This window comes from Dioszegia hungarica (assembly GCF_025882075.1).
Source record: "Dioszegia hungarica strain PDD-24b-2 chromosome Unknown MKK02contig_16, whole genome shotgun sequence".
Classification (NCBI taxonomy): domain Eukaryota; kingdom Fungi; phylum Basidiomycota; class Tremellomycetes; order Tremellales; family Bulleribasidiaceae; genus Dioszegia; species Dioszegia hungarica.
Window position 1 is genome coordinate 2,099,313 of NW_026515773.1, and position 18,705 is coordinate 2,118,017.

An 18,705-nucleotide genomic window follows, 5' to 3' on the forward strand; every position below is an offset into this window, starting at 1 on the left:
GCTTGATACATCAAGCTCCCTCACGCTACCCAAGCAGATAAAGAGCATGAACAGGTGGGACAGGAGAAAGTGATGTGCTGACGTGCAGGATCCCCGTAGTACTCGTAAGTCTCGCTGTCAAGCAGATGAAGACATCACTGAGATGTCGAGCAGACGATTGACGAGGTGGAGTGAGTCCAGTCATACTTTTCAGCATTCTCGTGCCTCTGCTCATGCTGCAGGTACCTGCTTGATCAGCTGGTGAGTCGAGGATGGAGTCTTGCTGATTGCAGCCACCACCGGACAAGGAGGAAGCGCCCATGGTCACCAAATTACGCGAGACACTCCAGCGGTCATTGGAGGAGGTTCGAAAAGGCGCAGAATGAAGGGACATGGAAGCGAGGCAGAGGCGGAGATATGCTCTTGATTGGGGTGCATTATAAACTACAGCTTCGATATTATACTACGGCGCCCCTACACTCTCCCCTCCGATACGGTTCTGCTCAGTTTGACTGGTAGGTGTTGAAGGCGACCAGGTAGTCATTCAACAAAGACAAGTTGTAGGGAGTAACGTAGAGATCCTTCACCGAGAGACCAACAAAGCTCGTGCCGTTTATTATGCCATTCGTGGGTGTGCTGTCGAAGACGACTCCCCCGGGCTGGGTAGCGTAGCCGGTATAGTTGCTGGTGAGGGTGAGAGGTGTGTAGGTGACATTGAGCTGGTTGATCCAGGCGACGAACTGATCATCAGCGTGGAACTCGTTGGTGATCAAAAAGAGCTGACCTTGGGCTGTGTGCCGTTTACCTGGCCTCCGACAGTGGTGTTGTAGCCTCCATCCGCCGAAATAGTCTTGTTGGCAGCCTCCCAGGAGAAGGTGACATTGCGACCGGCCTGAGTGAGCGATGTGCGATTGTGGGTGATCGCCGCCTTGTAGCCGTCGACGAGGATGCTGGGCTGATTGGTGGCGTTAAGAAGGGGGAAGCTCGGCCATGACTGATGATCAGACTACGTCGGGAACTTGGGAGTGGACAGGAGACTTACGATCTTGGGAGTACCTGCGGGGCAAGATACGATATACCGGTTGAGGAGAGACCAAGCCATGGACTGAGAGATACCGGTCTCGAAGTGTACGGGGAAAGGGTGGGCACCGGAGACTGTGCTATCAGCTAGGCTCATGTATATGAAGCTGAGAGTAGTCACTCACACTGGCGGAAGACCATCTGCTGACGAGCCTCGGTGGTGATGGATTGAGTCAAGAGGGTAGCGACCGGGCGGGAGTCGAGGTGAGAGAGGAAACCGTAGACGCCCGACTCGCCCCACCGCGTGAGACGTTGACAGAAAGCGACATATTCCCGCACTGACTGGAAGTCATACTTGTAGGTGCACTGTTTGGGGGCTTGGCGACCGCCGTTGTTGATCATGTTGGTGATGAGAGTGGCGTGTCCAACCTGGTCGAATCAGTGCTGATCTCACGGCTGATTTTGGAGGTCACGACAATGCACCTCCTGCTGAGCCATGAACTGGATCAGACTGATGTCCTCAGCGTTCAGGCCCGCATCGGCGAATTCCTGAGCGGAGAATCGAGCGACACCTGAAATCAGTGTAGAACTCGACAGCGGAACCCTTCTCGAGCGACGTACCATAGTTGAACTGAAATCAGCGTAGAACTCGACAGCGGAACCCTTCGAGCGGACGTACCAGGTCTAGCTCGATCCACTCCTGATAGAGGCCTAGCTTGAGCGACTCGTAGTCGAAGTCGGTCATAGTACCGTAGACAGGTGCGGTGTCGTTGGTACGGACACCGACGCCGCCGTTGGGGATAGGTGCGGGCACCGCGAGGGTGGACCCGAGGAGGAGAAGGGGAGCGAGAGTGAGCGCGAGCATTGTGAATGACGGGTTTGGAGGTATGTGGCGATAGTGCCGGGGAAGGTAGATGCTCGATGTAAGAGAACGAAGGGGACAGCAGCTTTCCTCTTATATCACCCACTTCGATGTGGTCATGTCAGCCAGAAATCTTCGAGTGGAGGTCAAGCCCAGGAGCAATGACGTCATGCCGGCGCGATCGGCCGCTCGGCCGATTCCAGCAAATCGCTCCGTATTACGTACATGCCGGCTAGACCTGGTCCTCGGCCGAGCTATTAACAGGCTGATATCCCTTCTTCCCTGCCGTGCTAGCCCCTCCCTCCATCGCTGCTCGGCGTCGATACGCAGGCCACCCTTCCGGAGGTATATCGTATACCCGAGTATAGTCTATTGCCTGATTCGACCAAAAGTCCTGGCAATTCTGCTCGTTAGCGCCGTCTCGCCATTGTCTTACCTTGACGATTCCAAGATCAAACGGGTTCTGATCCTTCCCTGCCCTACGCATCCCGCTCACCGCCTTGCCCTTGGTAAACCGATCCAACCCCAACACCTTCATCAGCGGCCCCGATATAGCCCGAATCGCACCGCCTCCTCGGTGCGAATGATGATGACCCGCCGCCATGCCATCGGGCGATACGACCATGCCACCTGTCCCCTCCTCGCCGGCACCGCTGGGTCCGATGCCGGCTCCGATACTGGTCGCTTGCTTCATAGCTCCGCTCTGGTCTCGCAGAGATGCACCTCCTCGGCCGCCCATGTAACCATATCGACCGAGGTTGGAGATTTCGAATGTGGTCATCTGGCGGGAGATCTGCCACAGGTGACTGACGGCGAGGAGTGATGTCCAGGTGAGTTGGAGTGTCGCCCAGCACATCACTGCTAGTTGGAAGGAGTCGTATGAGGCAGCGCGGCAGAGGGTCTCAGAGATGCTGCAGAGACTAGGCTCGGGTCCGGGCGGGTCCATCTCGGGAGCGTTCTCCAGAATATCTGCCTTTAGCTATACCTCAGATGCAACTCACATGCTACACCAAGATAGTCGAACAGACAGATCCCAGATATTAAAGCTAGGATGAAGATGAGGAAGTGTCGGTGATTCCGGAATCCCACTATCGTCAGCTTGCTCATCTTGCTGACTCACCGCAATTCCACACCCAAGGGCAGTGATGGTCGAAGCGCGCGACACAGCGCTTGCATTGTCGGCAGTGCTTGGATCGGAGAGGGCGACGAGACTAAGTGAGCTACTTCGTAGACAAGACTCACCAGGCACTCGACGCAGAAGTTTGTCCCGTTTAGACGTCCCTGCTCGACCAGTTCTTCTAAAGCCTACATCAGCTCAGTCTACGCTAGACTCACCATTTTGACGTCCGCATCGGTGGCTGTTGGTACGAAGCCAGGATCTGACCGGACAGAGTTATAGAAACCCGCAACGCATGTGGCAAATGACATGAAGAAGGCAAAATGGAGGAAGGGATAGCCCATAGCGCCTACATCAGCGCATTTCAAGACCCAGCTTACCTCGCACAAGCTTGGTTGCCCAACACCAGCCGACCCAAACCATACTGGCGAGTATGATAGCTGCAAAGTAGGGCGACGAGGTCACCCTGTTCTCTTCGGGTCGATGGCGGAGAAGGACTCTGACGACGATCTGATCAGCAAAGTCGAGCTCGGACTCACATATTGCATCAACCAGAACTCCAAGAACGCCAGAGGGTAGCTCATGTAACCAGGGAGAAGCGAGAAGGACTTGAAGATCACACCAAGGACGACGGTGGGCAGGACAAAGATGGCGATATTTGTATTTCGCTACATCAGCATCGTCAAACAATAGCTCACCTCGGTCATCTTGGGCACCACCGCCACACCTCCCGCATACCCCGCCTCCTCAAGAGCCCGATTGAACGGTATCGACCCCTTGAGCTCCTCAGCCATGTCCTTTGGCGTCTTGCCTTGATCCTCCTTGGCTGCCAGATCTGCGCCCGCCGCTACCAGGTGCTGGATGCACGCCTTGGACCCCTTGACCGCCGCCCAATGTAGTGGTGTCATTCCAGCATTGTCCCTCGCCAGTGTAGAAGCTCCATGTCGTATAAGCAGGTCGACCGAGATGGCGTCGCCCTGATATGCCGCCCACATCAAGGGAGTGTGCCCATCCGAGTCTTTTTCGTCGATAGCAACAGGTTGGTGAAGCTGGCATCAGCGCGATCTCTTGTCGACTCACCATATACAGCAAAGGCATGACAGCGCTGGAGTGTGTGATGAGCTGCAAGGTGCTGAAGCCCTGAGCGTCCAAGATATTGGGGTCTGCCCCTCGACTGAGCAACAGGTGGACGACATAGAGATGCCCGTTCCTTGCTGCCCACTGCAGCGGTGTCGCCTTCAGCTCCCCTCCCACCGCATCCACATCCGCCCCGCTATCCAGCAGCCACCTGCAGACCCCAATATGCGCGTTGATCGACGCCCAGTGGAGAGGGGTGACATCCTGCGCGTCTCGGGACGAGTAGTCGAGAGTTAGATCTGCGCTTTGCAGGGCGAGCAAGCCCGCAATATCGCCGCGCTGACAGAGCGAGTGGAGGTCGTTCATGGGAGGTGGCGGTGGTGGGCGTATAGAGTCCGTCCCGACCTGTGCGCTGTCGCGCTCGGGATCATGTCCGTCCATGGTAGAGAGGCAACAAAGGAATGAGGAGTGAAATCTTGGCGCGAAGCGGTGCATATACAACTGAAAGTTCTCGGTCTCCCTAACGATTGCTGTCCACCTCCATGCTCTGATCACCCGCTGGTACGGCCCCCTCCGCATGTCCACTCTGCAATATTGCGCCGGTCGGAGGGATGGGACCCGGTATGAGGGACGCGACAGGCTCCAGATCCACCGTTGTGGGCAGCTTGTCAGGCGCGCGATCTGCGGTCACTGGAGGTCAGCCTGGCTCTACTCCATCTGCTGGCTTGAGCACTCACCCCATGACCGCCTGTCCATCGGACACTGCTGTTTCGAAGACTCCGTCTCGAGCCACTTGAGTAGACAGTGCATGTGGAAGATATGGGAACATTCCCCCCATACTATTATCAGCTCTACCAAACCCCCGACTCACTTAACGGGCAATCATCTCCAGGCACTTTGCACTCTGGGCAGGTACTTTCGAACGCCGACTGGCAGATCCCGCACACCTCCTCATCGTCGTCGTCGTACTCTTCGATCTGCCCGTCCGGACCGCGACTGGCGTACGCGTAGAGCTGATGGGGTTCGGTCGACGCGTTCCACTTCCACGCAGCGACAGCGTTGAAGGAGAGGACCGTCACCTTCATTGTTCGAGCTCGGTGGTCATGTATGTGTGATCCTACTCGAAGCCGGAAGCAAGCGTAGCTTTGCGAGGAAGAGGTATGGTCGAGAGATGATTTGTTCACATTTGTCAGTTCACCTTCACCTTGCGAAATTCGACTTGACCAGTATGGGCCATACAATGTGAGCTGCAGCTCTTCCAAGCTCATCTTAGACTACTTCAGTGGACGTACAATCCACCGCAACGTACTGCGCCTCTGAATGAGTACATCCTTACCCGGATACTTGAACATTATGGGGTGAGTACTCCACACCCTTCCAGGTAGTGCTGATGGCCAGCTGTCCCAGCCTATACGGACGACGGTGCAACTTCGGACCTTCCGCGCTGCGGTCGACACGTCTACACGGCTTCTCACTACCTTGGCGTACTCCCCACCCGTTCTTCCTGGACGCGAAACCCCTTCCCAACCTAGAGACAACACCACCTTCATCATTATCGACGACCGTCCAGCTGTAAATGGCCCGGAACCAACGGTTGACCAGACCATCAAGCCTGCAGCACCCTCTCAATTCTCCTCTATTGCGGTCCGACCCGCCGCGCATGTCCTTCCCCTCCTCACGAACCTCCTCAGCCCATTCGTCATGGGCCTGACTAAATCCGCTCGAGCAGCGGCCTCTACAACGGCGGAGATACCCCGTCCAACCACATTACCAGGCACACCACTAGCTATCACCTCGCTCACATTTTCGCCCCCGTCCGCTCCTCATCCTCCCGTCACGCTGACGATCCACAACCTCCCCTCACAGACCGCGGCGTCCATCTTCCTCGAGGCGGAGTGCGAGACCGAGGAGGTCTTGCGAGACTTTTTGGCGGGATGCTTGCCGGAGGGTGTCGGCGGAGATGTCAAGTACATGGGCTGGGACGGGGAAGAGAGCAGCTGGGAAGGACTGGAGCGGACGAGAAAGGCGTCTCAGATGCTGGTCAGACTGCTGAGGGAAAGCGGCTTGACTTGATGCATCAAAATGCAGTAGCGTTACCGTACGTCGTATTGTCCAGTCCTCTGGCAATGAGGGCAAACTCGTGCAGAGCAACGCGCATCTTTTTGGCTGTTCGAGATCTTCGTCAGCGCCGTCAAGTGGCAACTCACTTTAGGATCTCCGTTTTTAACCGCTCTTTCGACTTTGGCGTCGATCTCCTATCTGGAAATCCTTCTTCGCCGAGGATCGTCTGCAGCCAGCTGGACATTTCCGGACCGGGAACCCTCGTGATCAGACCGGCTAGCAGCTCCGCCAGATTGGGAATGGCCGACCTTGGTCCGTCCGATCCGGCCGACAGCAGCAGCGCGCGCAAGATTTGCGGACCAAAGTGCTTGATGAGCGAATCGGCGATGGGTTCTAGTGGGGATGGGAAGCGAGTATTGGCAAAGAGCGCGACCTACATTAGCCCAGCCATGATCGGACTCACAAAGAAGGATGCAGTAGTGGTCAAGGAGAACCGCTCTTGCGCCGAGAGGCCCATCACACCAAGAGCCATGTACGTCTCGACGGTCTGAGCTGGGAGACGCAGCAGCACGCCGGGAAATCGCGACGATAACGCCGAGGAGAACTTGAAGAAGGCCTCGACAACATCGGGATGCTACAGTTAGCTCTGACGTAGACTGGTCTCACCTCCTTCATGCCCGCGTCCGAGCCTATCAATATCCCCGCCACTCGGCCAAGCCGCTGAGCTGCATCCGCCACCACATTCCATCGACCCTGCTCTTCTGCTTCATGTTGCTGCTGCTCGTCTGGCGTCTTGTCCTTTTTGATCGTCAAGGGACTGGGCGGCGAGTTGATACGGAGTACCAAGGTGGATGCTAGGGAGAGCCATAAAGCGGATGGTGCAACTTCCGCTGCTGCGCAGACAAGCAAAAGAAGTGGAAGAGGGGACAGCGATATGAGCGTTTCAGATATGGTAGAGTGCTTGAGAAGGGATGATATTGACTGATGTCAGCGCGATCTTGCTCGTACTTACATCCGCCACTTCCCCGTCTCCCGTCCATACCCTCACGACTCCCGCTATTGATCTTTCCGCCCGATCTCGTATATGCGCTAGTCTTGGGTCCATCTTGACAATCCGGATCTGAGCATCGTCGGCCGTGGTATCGACGTCTGCATCAAAGATATCGTCCTCGCTAGGAGTAAGACCTTTGAAACAGGCCGCCAGCGCGTCGATATGCTGCGCGAGGGGCCGTTCTGGGTCAAGCGATTGAACAGTGGCGTCGAGTTGGTCAATGATGGGGGTGACAATTCCCTGGGTAAGCAATGCAAAGCCATAGCTCACCTCTATTGGACCTATTGCGTTCTCTGGTGACAGCGCTTGGATCACGCTTGTGATCGCTTGCACAACCTTGACTTGTTCCTCCGCCTATTGTCAGAGCATTCCCTTGGGATGACTCACCCCCATGGTCCCGATCTTCCCGTGCAGCTCAGCGAATGCGTCGATGTGCTGGACGAGCTTCTTCCGACACATGTCGCAGAGCGATTTGAGGGTGTTTGCGGCGGCGGGTGCCATGGCGGGGAGGGAGAGCGAATTGACGAGGTAATTAAGGCATGGTAAGAGGTAATCCGGATGAAACTTGAACCATTCCTCGTACGCCGCGATGAGACCGACCACCGTACGCCGCAGCCTGATCTCGTTGAGTTCCCGTTGAGCGAGCTGGGGGAGAAGCTGGCCGAATATGACTGGTAAATATACCTCCTCGCCCAGTGGGACCGCCTCGGAAGAGAACGATATGCAGTGGAGCGTCGCCTCGATGTCCTGCCATGGACCGTGGACTTGACTCAAAGCGGTCTGCGTGAGGCCGCCGAGCATAGCGTCGCGGAGGATGTAGAAGGCGCAGACGATGACCTCGCCGGCGTCACGACGCCATGTGTCAAACGTCTCCCTTCTCTCCTTGTCCATGCTGCCGTCGGGATAGCGGGCTTTGGTTCGTATGACAGAGACGAGCTGGCTGAAGAGGGCTTTGGCGATTTGCCAGTCGGGCGAGGTCTCGTGGGGAGAGGAGAAGAGGGGCGAGTCCATGATGGCTTCTTGGATGAGGGGGTAGGTGGCCAGAGTTATCTACGTCAGCTCGCTCATGAATGGATTCACCTCTGAGACCTCCTCATCGACACCAGCCGTCCCAGTCCATCCCGTCAATCGCAAGACCGTTCCAAAGAAGGCTTGGACATCAGGCTGTGTGATCCGAGTGACTAGCCACTCTGACGAGTGCTCGACCAAAGCGCAGAGCATTTTGGTCACGCCGACCAGCTCCTCCATCGTATCGGAATCGCCATTGTCCAGAACTGCCTGGCCCAGCCCGATCGTCCAGGCTACTAGCGGCTCCGTCAGCGCTTTGGTAGCTTTGCCGAATTTGAAGGTGCTCTCGGTGAGGATCTCGGTGATGGCGGATGAAGCGGCAGGTAGAGGGAGTAATCGGTACAGCGCAGGGAGCAGGGACAGCAGGTCACTACATCAGCTCAGCCGGACTTTGACTTACTCTGCACGTATCCCATAACCCACCCAGCTCTCGGCACACCTACATGCCGCCTCAGCCTCCTTCAGCTTCTCCACCTGTGGCTCGCCCATCTCCATCCCTCCAGCTATTGCGCTCATCACGGCGGGCATATCGCCCTCGATATGCATCTGCAGCGCTTTTCTGTAATCAGCTCGGCAGATTGAGTGCTAACCTTTTCTGATCGCTAATACCTGCCCGGCCCAGCTCCTCCACACAGATACCACACCATTCCAAACTCCATATGCGCGCCTTATGCTCATTCCCGTTCGTGCCAGAAGCGGTTACAATTGTTTGCAAGACCGTGATGAGTGGACTGGGAAATTGATGGAAAGGTAAGCGTAGGATGAGAGATGCGAGCTGACGATCAGCAAGCGTCTAGGCCGAGCCGGGGTGTCCTACCGAGCCGAAGATCTTCCGAGTGACCACACCGTTGGCAGGTTGGTACGGATGTGGGCTCAGTGGGCTGAGAGCAGAAGAGAGTGTGCTAAGGAGGAGGTTGAGGAGCGAAGGTCGGAGTTCCGCTGGTAGGGTATCCCTAGAGTCAGCTCGGCCGTGGGCGAACCCACCAGTCCCGAGATATCTTGACCTGGGCGGTGTGCGCAGAGAAGAACCGGACATTTGCGTCCTGCCATCAGTGACGCCACCTGGGGGCTTACCTCGTGCGCGGATAAGCCGGCTATTAGGCCCCAGGCCTCAGTCGTCGACTGTATTTGGTGCAAGTCCGCTTGGAGCTGCTTTGCGCGAGCAGGGTCGGCCGAGGTCGAAGGGTCAAAGAGATAGATAATGGTCTAGATGAGCTCAGGCCGAGGAACCAACCTACATTTGCGACGCGTCCGAGGTCCTCCTGACTAAGAGATGGGAACGTCAGGTGAGGCTGGCTGGGACCTGCGTCCATTGTGACTGTATCGATCACAATAATGTGAACGATTGTTCTCTCATCAACATTTCTGGCGACCGCACGCGCGCGACGGCCGAAAGGGCTATTACGTAACGCAAAATCTCGACTCTAGCCTCGAGACTTGTCGGACTCGCTGTTCGATACACCTGACACAAGTTGTCTTCAGGACAGATACGACCTAGTGTAGCGACCCATGCGACCTAAGGCAGGAAATTTGGAGTAGAGAATCGTTGGGATGTTACTTGAAACAGCTGTCCAAAAGATGAAACACGTACGCACGGGCCTGCCAGCCCAAGGAGCTTCTTTCGTTTCGCGGTCGCGTCGTGATCATCCCTTGCCTCTATATCCACCCATATTTCACTAAGGCACCATGGTGGTCCAGGGCGCAAGCTCCAAGGAGCAGAGCTACCTGTCAGCTCTGGCTATCCAGCCCAAAGATGCGAATCCGGACCGCCTGTACGAGGTAAGCACTGTCTATTCGAGAGATGCACCTGCTGATCTGTAGAAACTCGAGATCATGGGAAAGGGGGCATACGGAGCTGTGTACAAGGGGCAACATCGCTCTACTGGTCACATCGTCGCCCTCAAGATCATCAACCTCGATACAGAAGATGACGACGTCGGGGATATCCAGAAGGAGATCAGCCTGTTGCAGCAGCTCATGCGAAGCGCAAAGGACGGGATCTTGCCGAACGTCATCAAGTACTATGGGAGCTTGATGGACGGGCCGAGAGTGTGGATCATCATGGAGCTGGCCGAGGGTGGAAGTATCAGGACATTGGTGAGTCCTTACCAAGCTATAGCTGATTCAGTCCCGTGCCCAACCCCTCAAAGAACAACATATCTGCCTCATCATGCGGGAAACTCTGATCGCCCTCAACTTTCTGCACAAGCATGGCGTCATCCACCGAGATCTCAAGGGTAAGGCTAATACCGTTCAAGCTGATATCAAGCGGCAAATATCCTCCTTACAGCATCACCCACCCGCGTCCTCCTATGCGATTTTGGCGTCGCCGCACTCCTCTCCTCGACCGCATCGAAGCGTTCCACCTTTGTCGGTACACCCTACTGGATGGCTCCCGAAGTGGTCACCGAGGGTCGGATGTACGACGCCAAGGCGGACATCTGGTCCCTCGGCATCACTCTCCTCGAGATGGCATATGGAGAACCGCCTCTATCCGGTCAACCTGCTGCACGCGCTGTAGCGCTTCTTGGCGACAAGAAGCTTCGAGCGCCGCGCCTCGAAGGGGAGCACTGGAGCAAGGACATGAAGGAGTTCGTGACGGCGTGTTTGAACGAAGAGCCAGGGGATCGGATACCGGCGGAAGAGCTGAGTCGGATGCGGTGGATACGGATGACGGCCAAGACTCCGCTCACGTCGCTGGGGGAGTTGATCACCAAATTTCTGCACTGGAAGGAGAGTGGAGGGCAGAGGCAGAGTCTCGCACCGGGGATGGGAGCGAGGGTGGACGACGAGGATCACGAGCTGCCTGTTGGGGATTGGGCGTTTGACGTGAGTACCAGAACGGGCAGGGCTGATCTCAGACGGTCCGATCCAGGATGAGCATGCTAGGAGGTGACAGCGGGGACAACTGTGAGCTCAATTTAGGACTCAGCTGATTCAGACCTCTCACCACCCACCGCACGCCCCGCTCCCCAATCCCTGCGGCGCCTATTCCACGACGAGGACTCGTCCGACCCAGACCCCTTCCAATCTTTCGCCCATCAACAACCTGCTACACCGCAGACGGATGGCTCCTCTTCCGTCGAACAAGAAGGACGGATGCGTACCCCTCCCATAAACGCCATAGAGCTGCCTGACATGGAGTCGGACTCGGCCTATGACCCCTCCACAATCCGCATGGCCCGGCCGAAACTTCCCGAAAAGTCGCACGGCAAGACTCCCTCTTCGGCCAGCACATCCACTATCGACTCGGACGCTCCCTCCACCCATCGCCTTGGCGAACAGGAAATGCTTTCCCCGCCCAAGCTTCTGGGCAGGCCAAGCATGGACACCCTCTCCTCTGCTCCCACTAGCAAGTCTCAGCCTGCGGAAGATCCTCGTCGTCCGCCCGTCCGGCGTCCCGGCGGCTCAGTCGGAGACGGTCTACGCGGCTTCCAGTTCCCCCTCGTCGCCCCGCGTATGCCGGACTCCACCCACTCTCCTCTCCGCCCACAGCCTCCTTCGCTTCATCGTATGCACTCCGCAGCTCCCGCGCTCGCATCACCCGTTAAACCCCCTCCTATACAGATCCCCATCGCAGGCCCCAGCCGGCCGCCCATGATGCGCCAAGCCTCTGTCGCGGTCATGGAGGGGCGCGCTGCCAGTCAGACGCAAGCACAGGCGGAAGCGCTCGCGCTGGTAGGTGGAGACTCTACCAGTCCGACGAGGGGTCTTCCATTACCGCCCGCAGGTCGGTTTGACCGGTTCGCCACGGGGACGGGTATGGTGCGGACACGAAGTGGGAGCAGGGCGGATGATATGAATGGCTCTGCTGTTAATCTGAGAGATCTCATCAAGGTCAGTCAATCTCATGTCAAGGCTGATGGGCAGTTATCAGCGACGATACCAGATCAGGAAGACCTCTTACCACCCTCTCCGACAAGTGCTGTCCCACCACGCTACTTCCCACAACCATCCCCTCTCAGCGCACCTCCTCCGCTCACGGCCACCACTATCGTCTCGTCGTCTGGCTCTGCGGGGAACAGCCTGGGTCCGCCAGTCCGTCCGCTCGATCTGGGAAGTTTAGAGGGGGACGAGGTGTTTGCTGAGCTGGAGCGGACGGTGGAGGATCTAGGGGCATGGTTGGAGTTGGTCAGTACGGGATTGGAGGATCTTTGCGCGATGCCATGGGAAGACGGAGAGGCGGTCCTGGCGGAATGATGTACATGTCTAGTCGTTGCATCTGAAGGCCCGAAGGAAAATATCAGATCTGGTTGTTACAGTAAAAGTCCCCTTTCCTCCTACCTGGCAACCCGGGAGGTCTGGCGGAATGATAAACATATCTAGTCGTTATGTCTAAAGGCCCAAAAGAAGATCTTAGATCTAGTCGTTATAGTAAAAAGTCCCAAAATCAAATATATTCCCCCCTACCTGGGAACCCGGGAGGTCTGGTGTCTCGCCTGGAGCTTGTCTAGCCTCGCCCTGATATCCGCCAATCCCGCTGCCGTTGTGGACCTTGAAGAGGACTTGCTTATCGTCGCCGATGGATGCGTGGAGGACGGCGCAGTCGAGGGGACGGAGCGGGGAAGCGTCGATCCGCTAGTTGTAGGGACGCGCGCAGAGGGTATGGGCCGAGATGTGGGCAGAGCAGCGGCACGGACTGTGGGAGGTCGGGAGGTGGTAGTGGTGGTGGGGCGGATTGAGCTGGGAGGCTTTATCACGGTAGTCGCAGGGGTGGAGAGTGTCCGAGCTTTGGCAGCTGATACCGCTGGGATAGTTGGACGAGGGAGACCGGGTGGGCCCATGGACCCTTTAGCGGCTCTTGTGGGTAGGGTGGAGGACGTCGGAGGTCGAGGTAGCCGATTAGATACGCCCGCAGCATCCCCGCCGAACGACCGGGGAACAGTACTGGCCGTCGGGCGAGCGGAAGATCCGGTGGGCAAGGGCCGCGCCACAGGCCTGCTGGTAGGCTTCGGCTCGACTGGCGCAGGCCTGATACCGGTGCGGGCCGCTTGTGCTGGGACCGTGGTGGTGCGAACGGTAGGAGCGCGTGGGAGGGTTGACGAGCGTGCGGGAACGAGGCTGGGAGTGGATCCCGTTCGAGGCTTTGGGGGCTGAGATGCCTTGACCGCCGACGGCGGCATACTGCTCTTTGCAGCAGGCCTTGGGAGGACGCTGCGAGTGGCGGGTACCGGACCAGCGGGGCGCGCGATCGGCTTGACGGGCGAGGCGATGCGGCGAAGAGGTGAGTCCAGCTTTCGCATAGACGCGCTGGAGGGGAGAGGAAGCGCTCCGACGGAAAGCGAGACTCGCCTGGACGCGATTGGCGCTGGAGCCACTACCGGCCGAGTACGAGTTGGGGACGGTTGAGCGCCGAGCTCGATGTAGCTGGTTGGCCGTGTGCGGGGCAGGGTGCGGGTATATTCCGCCTGGGCGTCGTTGGCTCGAGGCCGGTCTGTAGCCCGCTTCTCCATTTCCAGTCGCGAGAGACTCTTCGAGCGCACCAGACCTGGGCGCAAGTCTGGCGGGATGAAGGTGTTGCTGACCATAGATCTGACAAGTCAGCATGATCACCACGAAGAATGAGTAAAAAGACTCACATATTCATATCATCATCGTCCATATCTGCCCGGAAAAGATCCACCACACTCTCCTCCACTCCCACTCCCCGCGCCTGATTCGCCCTCGCCATCATCTGCTGGATATCCATCGTCTGATCCGCTCCTTCCGCCCTCGTTCTGGGTTTTGCGCTCCTGGGCGTCTTGGCCGGTGATGCCCGACGCACCGGGCCTACCAGCGGAGGCATCAAGAGACTCATGCTGAGCATAGTCTCATCCTCCATCTTGGTGTGCGTGAGGAGGTGCTCGTCCGAGAGGAGATGGCGGGTCTTGAGCGGACTGACGGGGAGGAGCGTGCTGGCGTCACCGGCGTGGTCTTGGGTGGGCACAGTGAGGAAGTTGGAGGAAGTGGAGGGGGGTAGTCGACGTATCGATCCGGAAGGGCGCGAAGTCCGGAGAGTGGAAGGGGCACGGCCATGGGATTCCGCTACGACAGTGGACGGTTGGCTGAGCTCGATGGGGGCCGTGCTGGTCGACGAACCCCTGGCCGGAGTACGGGGTAGAAGGTTGGACTGGGCGAAGGGCTCCGCCGGTGGTCGGCTTCCGCGCTTAATCGGTGAGACCATCGGCGCTGATACGCCTGTCACACCGACAGCGCTTCCGTGACCGCTTGCAGCCGCCATACCAACCCTGGTGTCCAGCTCCACTGTGTCATTCCCCAGGCTCACTCGCCCCAGCTCCCCAAACGTCACATCCTGCAGCATCGACATGTCCGCCCCAGCTGGTAGCATAAATGACGCGGATACTATCGTCCTGGATGTGATCGTAGCGGACGAGGGAGTAGCGGCCGAGGAGGGATGGAGGAGAGCCGAGGGTTGTGTAGGGGGTAAGAAATCCGCTTTGACAGGAGAGATATTGCGGGCGGTGTTCATGGACGACTGGCGAGTAGAGAGCATAGGGTAGTGCGAGTCGATCTGAGACTTCCGAGGAGCCGCCCGATTCCCGGTGCTGAGGGAGGGAAGGGTGGTTGAGCGGGGCAAGCGGCCTTCGTCCCCTCCGCCATTAGCATGGCGTCGGACCGTGCTACTCGGATATTCGCGCTCCGGACGGTCTGGACCGCGTCTACGCTGAGACCGAGGCTGGTACTTCTCATCCGCGTCGTCGCTCGCGTACTCCGCCAAGGCATGACGGTTGGTGTGCGGGGTCTGAGGCAGAGGGGGAAGATAGGACAGAGCGTGATTGGGAGGAATATCGTGTCTATCGAACAGTTCCCGCAGACTATCTGCGTCAGCCCCTCTTAATGTTGCCAGCGACTACAGAGCTTACTCTTTGCGGTCCATTGTGGGCTATGATGCCTGTATCGATGGACAGTCGGTGCTTGTATGTGAGAGTAAACAGCATCAGCCAACCTGCGCTTACCAAAGGAAGGGAAATCACACGCGTCGGCGTGTTTGTTTCAGCTAACGCCGCCAAACCCCGCCTGGGCAAGCGGATATCTTCCGGAAAACACCCTCGGCTGTTGGAGACCCCGAGGAATGCTCGCTGGAGGGGTGGCGGATGCGCGGACGATCGCTTCTCTTAGCAGAAATGTGCCAGTAGGAGGATGTTGTAATTATGTGTCGCCTACATGTATCTCCAGTCTATAAGCATGGAGTGATAAGGATCAGTTTCAAAGTGTCCCGAGCGGGGACTGGTCCAGCTGCCACACATTCCTTGAGTGGCAAAGTGGCACTTTTGGCGCGGAATGTGCCACTTGTTGTGGAAGAGGCGGGTTGTTGGTGTCGGATGACCCATACAAGCTGACAACATGTCCGCGTGTCAACTCCCGCCTCCTCCTGCCCCGCGCGCGCGACTTAAATACTGACATTCCTGACCGTTCCATCTTCCATCTTTTGCTCAATCTGCCAAAGTGCCCCCTTGCAACTTAGGCGCCTGTATCTTGAGCTACTACCCGACGTACCATGTCGTCCTCCTTCTTCACCAGGCCTGTCCCCGGTCGCCTCCCTTCCTCCGCTTACGCACCCTTCGGCGCACCCATCGACCTCCCGCCGCCGTGGAATTCCCCGCCCCCGCTCAACCTCGGCAGGGGGCACAGGTCCACTAGCAGCGCAGCTACTGCCGATACCGGACGCAACACGCCGCCTCCTCCATACAGCGATGCAGGGGAGGACTACGATCGGTTCCCGGCGTTCATGGATGAGCTGGAGGAGGGGTTCTATATGGACCAGGAAACGGGGGAAGAGTTCTACGTCGATGAGCAGGGGAACGTTCTTTGGGAGGATGAGTATCAGGGCATGACGGAGGCAGATCAGGTAGCGCAGATGGAAGAGTTTGCGCGACTCCACCAGAGACTAGGTGAGCCGCTTGCAATGACAGGGGTAATCAATCTGACTATAGTCGCTCCCTCTGTCCCCTTAGCGCCGAGGGCGGCCGGAGCTCCGACCGAGCCTTCGAACGGCCAGCTGCAGGAGATCACTGTGCGAGGAGTCACGACCCGCGGCCACGCCTCTGACATCGTCGTCCCTGCTGGACCCAGCCATTCCAGCCACCCTGCTCCGGTCTCCGTTGCCCAGCAAGTCTCTCTCCCGGCAGTGATGCCAGCAGGCTATGCCTCAACTCCCATCACCCTTACTCCTCGTGCCCCGCTCTTCGCCCACATACCTCCCTACCCAGTACCCATCGCCCCCGGTCACGCCCCTAGACGGGCACCGGTCACCCCAGCTCCGGTTGCCCCACTCTTCACCCACATCCCTCCCTTCCCAGCGCCCATAGCGCCCAGAGCAGTCCCCGCTTCTGTACCGGTCACTCCTCCTCCTCCGCCAGCCCCGCTCTTCACCCCTATCCCACCCTTGCCGGCACCCATTGCGCCCAGTCACATCCCCAGACGCGCCCCAGTGACTCCGGCGACGATCGCTCCCCTCTTCTCACACATACCTCCCTACCAAGCACCGATTGCACCCGGTGCCGTGCCTGTCCCAGCACCGATCATCCCTGCTCCGGTCATTCCTCTTCCTACCAGCATTCCTCCTCGGTCACGCCGCACCTCCGAGGTCCGCATCGATCCTGCTGGTCACACGGGCTCCCCGGACTTGGCCACGAGTCAAATCCTGACTTCCTCCCCTCCACAACCCTCCGCCGCTGGCGATCTCCCCACTACTACTGCTGCTGCAACCCAGACCACCTCGGTACCCAGGACTGGATCACACCGTGTACAAGCCTTTCTCGGACGGATCGCCGGCATCCCCTCCTCACATGACTTCCACCCAGATGACCAGGAAGCCTTGGCGGCCCGTCTGGTCTCGACTCACGCCATGCCAGATGGCGACTGGTACGACCCCGCTCCCCGGATCCACGGTGCGCCCATCCTCCGCGTGAGGCATCCCCTGCCAGGGACAATCCGTCTTCCTCAACCAGATGAGGACGTCGACTCTCCTGGACCAGAAGCCGACTACCACCTCCGGGACTACACGCTCGCGTTCTATACTTGGCTGAACGCCAAACACGCAAAGACGGGCAATGTGAAGCGGTCAGACGGCGGATACACCGATATGGAACTGCGCGAGTTCCACGCTGCGTATCCGGAGCTGCTGGCCAAGGAGAGAGAGGAGGATGCTATTGCAGAGTGCAAGGCAGAGGCGCGGCGGATCAGGATGGAGGCGAGGGAGAGGAGGCAGTTGCGGATGGGAGGATTTGAGCGCGAGGTGGACTCGGAATCTGAGGGGTCCAGCAGCAGCTCCGAGTCGGGCGGATCGTCAACACGGGCGCAATTGGGTGCCCACTCGTTGGAGGCGGTAAGGGTGGAACGATGGGTTTCGGCAGAGCTGCCTATTCCTGGTAGATCGACCACCCCGCCTGCCCCACTTCGGCCATACGCCCCAGCCATCCCCCCTCGACCTTACGGGCAAACCCCTCGTCTCCTCTTGGGTATCGTACAAACCCCACGGGTTCCTGCAAGGTCACCAGCCGAGGCCGCTCCTGCACCTCCCTCTCGCCATCTGGATCGGCCAGTCAACCAAACAGCTCGGCCCCGTGCGAATTCCATCACAAACCAAGCACCCGCTCATGCGCACTTATCGCCCCCACCTCCGCCTCCCCACCTGCACGAAGAGCGACTTCCCACCCCAGGTTTCCGCATACTCCCTTCCATCCCGCAAGTCACACCCGCCAGCCCGTCGCTGGACCCGCCCACCCCTCCGCCCCCCTTCTCCGAGTCCCTCGTCAACAACGACTACAACATCTACCTCGCCAATCAGTACTCGGGGGCCAGTAGCTCCAGTCATCCCGACCCTCCTTCTTATCGAGGGCAAGACGACCCGGGCGGCATCTGGCAGAACCACAATGGGAACTGGGTCCGCGACCCACCACCGGTACTTGCTGCCTCCGCACCTCCTCCTCAGCATAGCTACGGGTACCGATCCACCTCGGCGGCCGCGTCATCGTCGTCCTCAGCGTCAGTCTCCAGGCCCATGCACTTCGATAAACCCCTCCCACCTCTCCCTCCAGCGGCTAGTCGTACTTTGGGAGAACACATATATCGGCCGGCCGATACTGGGGAGCCTCATGATCAAGCAGGAGGGAGAAGCCTGTTCAGGGTGTTAAGCTGCACGGTGTCGTCGAGCATCGTCCCTGGAATCTCATGGACTGTGTATCGCACTCCGGTGCCAGCGGTACGCCGGTACTATAGGTAGACGCGAGGAGCGAAGGCAAGGGCGGCAGAGGGATGGGGTAATGTCGAAATCGTTAGCAAGGAGGAGGAAGGTCAGAGACGGAGGGGGGAAGAGAGATCCAAGGGGACGGGGAGACAAAAGAAGCAGAAAATGAGTGTGGAGGTTCTCGTTGTACGAAGAAGGAAGAAAGGAAGAGTAATTAGTAGACAGCTCGTTTTCTTCTGGGTTGCGCACCGCGGTAGCTTTTTCGTCCCGGTCTAATTAGG

At 58.3% G+C, this 18,705-nt stretch overlaps 8 protein-coding genes across 8 annotated transcripts; 3 read left to right on the plus strand and 5 right to left on the minus strand.

Annotated features, from left to right (window-relative positions):
• Window positions 1-482: 482 nt before the first annotated feature.
• Window positions 483-1,864, minus strand: MKK02DRAFT_38931 (Rds1 protein; the record flags this gene model as incomplete). The annotated part of the gene is made up of 7 exons (XM_053090356.1): window positions 483-719; window positions 764-973; window positions 1,022-1,134; window positions 1,185-1,428; window positions 1,483-1,571; window positions 1,621-1,630; window positions 1,679-1,864. The coding sequence occupies 7 exons, from the start codon at window positions 1,862-1,864 to the stop codon at window positions 483-485; spliced, it is 1,089 nt and encodes a 362-aa protein (XP_052944035.1).
• Window positions 1,865-2,093: 229 nt separating this feature from the next.
• MKK02DRAFT_38932 (putative palmitoyltransferase) lies at window positions 2,094-4,496 on the minus strand (the record flags this gene model as incomplete). The annotated part of the gene is made up of 10 exons (XM_053090357.1): window positions 2,094-2,264; window positions 2,298-2,830; window positions 2,863-2,949; window positions 2,982-3,072; window positions 3,104-3,166; window positions 3,197-3,327; window positions 3,359-3,488; window positions 3,518-3,646; window positions 3,677-4,027; window positions 4,059-4,496. 10 exons carry the CDS (start codon window positions 4,494-4,496, stop codon window positions 2,094-2,096), a joined length of 2,124 nt encoding a protein of 707 aa, XP_052944036.1.
• A 267-nt stretch (window positions 4,497-4,763) lies between these two features.
• Window positions 4,764-5,140, minus strand: MKK02DRAFT_17075 (putative ubiquitin-protein ligase; the record flags this gene model as incomplete). The annotated part of the gene is made up of 2 exons (XM_053085729.1): window positions 4,764-4,894; window positions 4,927-5,140. The coding sequence occupies 2 exons, from the start codon at window positions 5,138-5,140 to the stop codon at window positions 4,764-4,766; spliced, it is 345 nt and encodes a 114-aa protein (XP_052944037.1).
• A 143-nt stretch (window positions 5,141-5,283) lies between these two features.
• Window positions 5,284-6,128, plus strand: MKK02DRAFT_38934 (uncharacterized protein; the record flags this gene model as incomplete). Its single annotated transcript, XM_053090358.1, has 3 exons — window positions 5,284-5,297; window positions 5,329-5,413; window positions 5,454-6,128. The coding sequence occupies 3 exons, from the start codon at window positions 5,284-5,286 to the stop codon at window positions 6,126-6,128; spliced, it is 774 nt and encodes a 257-aa protein (XP_052944038.1).
• A 4-nt stretch (window positions 6,129-6,132) lies between these two features.
• On the minus strand, window positions 6,133-9,548 carry MKK02DRAFT_17484 (armadillo-type protein; the record flags this gene model as incomplete). Its single annotated transcript, XM_053085797.1, has 14 exons — window positions 6,133-6,232; window positions 6,263-6,549; window positions 6,580-6,750; window positions 6,783-7,097; window positions 7,129-7,407; window positions 7,438-7,521; window positions 7,555-8,217; window positions 8,248-8,605; window positions 8,636-8,794; window positions 8,826-9,010; window positions 9,053-9,188; window positions 9,220-9,278; window positions 9,310-9,441; window positions 9,474-9,548. The coding sequence occupies 14 exons, from the start codon at window positions 9,546-9,548 to the stop codon at window positions 6,133-6,135; spliced, it is 3,003 nt and encodes a 1,000-aa protein (XP_052944039.1).
• A 373-nt stretch (window positions 9,549-9,921) lies between these two features.
• MKK02DRAFT_17162 (kinase-like domain-containing protein) lies at window positions 9,922-12,435 on the plus strand (the record flags this gene model as incomplete). The annotated part of the gene is made up of 7 exons (XM_053085743.1): window positions 9,922-10,014; window positions 10,057-10,332; window positions 10,364-10,472; window positions 10,505-11,064; window positions 11,097-11,145; window positions 11,168-12,072; window positions 12,106-12,435. 7 exons carry the CDS (start codon window positions 9,922-9,924, stop codon window positions 12,433-12,435), a joined length of 2,322 nt encoding a protein of 773 aa, XP_052944040.1.
• Window positions 12,436-12,641: 206 nt separating this feature from the next.
• MKK02DRAFT_38937 (uncharacterized protein) lies at window positions 12,642-15,112 on the minus strand (the record flags this gene model as incomplete). The annotated part of the gene is made up of 3 exons (XM_053090359.1): window positions 12,642-13,767; window positions 13,815-15,050; window positions 15,099-15,112. 3 exons carry the CDS (start codon window positions 15,110-15,112, stop codon window positions 12,642-12,644), a joined length of 2,376 nt encoding a protein of 791 aa, XP_052944041.1.
• A 621-nt stretch (window positions 15,113-15,733) lies between these two features.
• MKK02DRAFT_28911 (uncharacterized protein) lies at window positions 15,734-18,460 on the plus strand (the record flags this gene model as incomplete). The annotated part of the gene is made up of 2 exons (XM_053087668.1): window positions 15,734-16,127; window positions 16,149-18,460. The coding sequence occupies 2 exons, from the start codon at window positions 15,734-15,736 to the stop codon at window positions 18,458-18,460; spliced, it is 2,706 nt and encodes a 901-aa protein (XP_052944042.1).
• Between the last annotated feature and the right edge of the window lie 245 nt (window positions 18,461-18,705).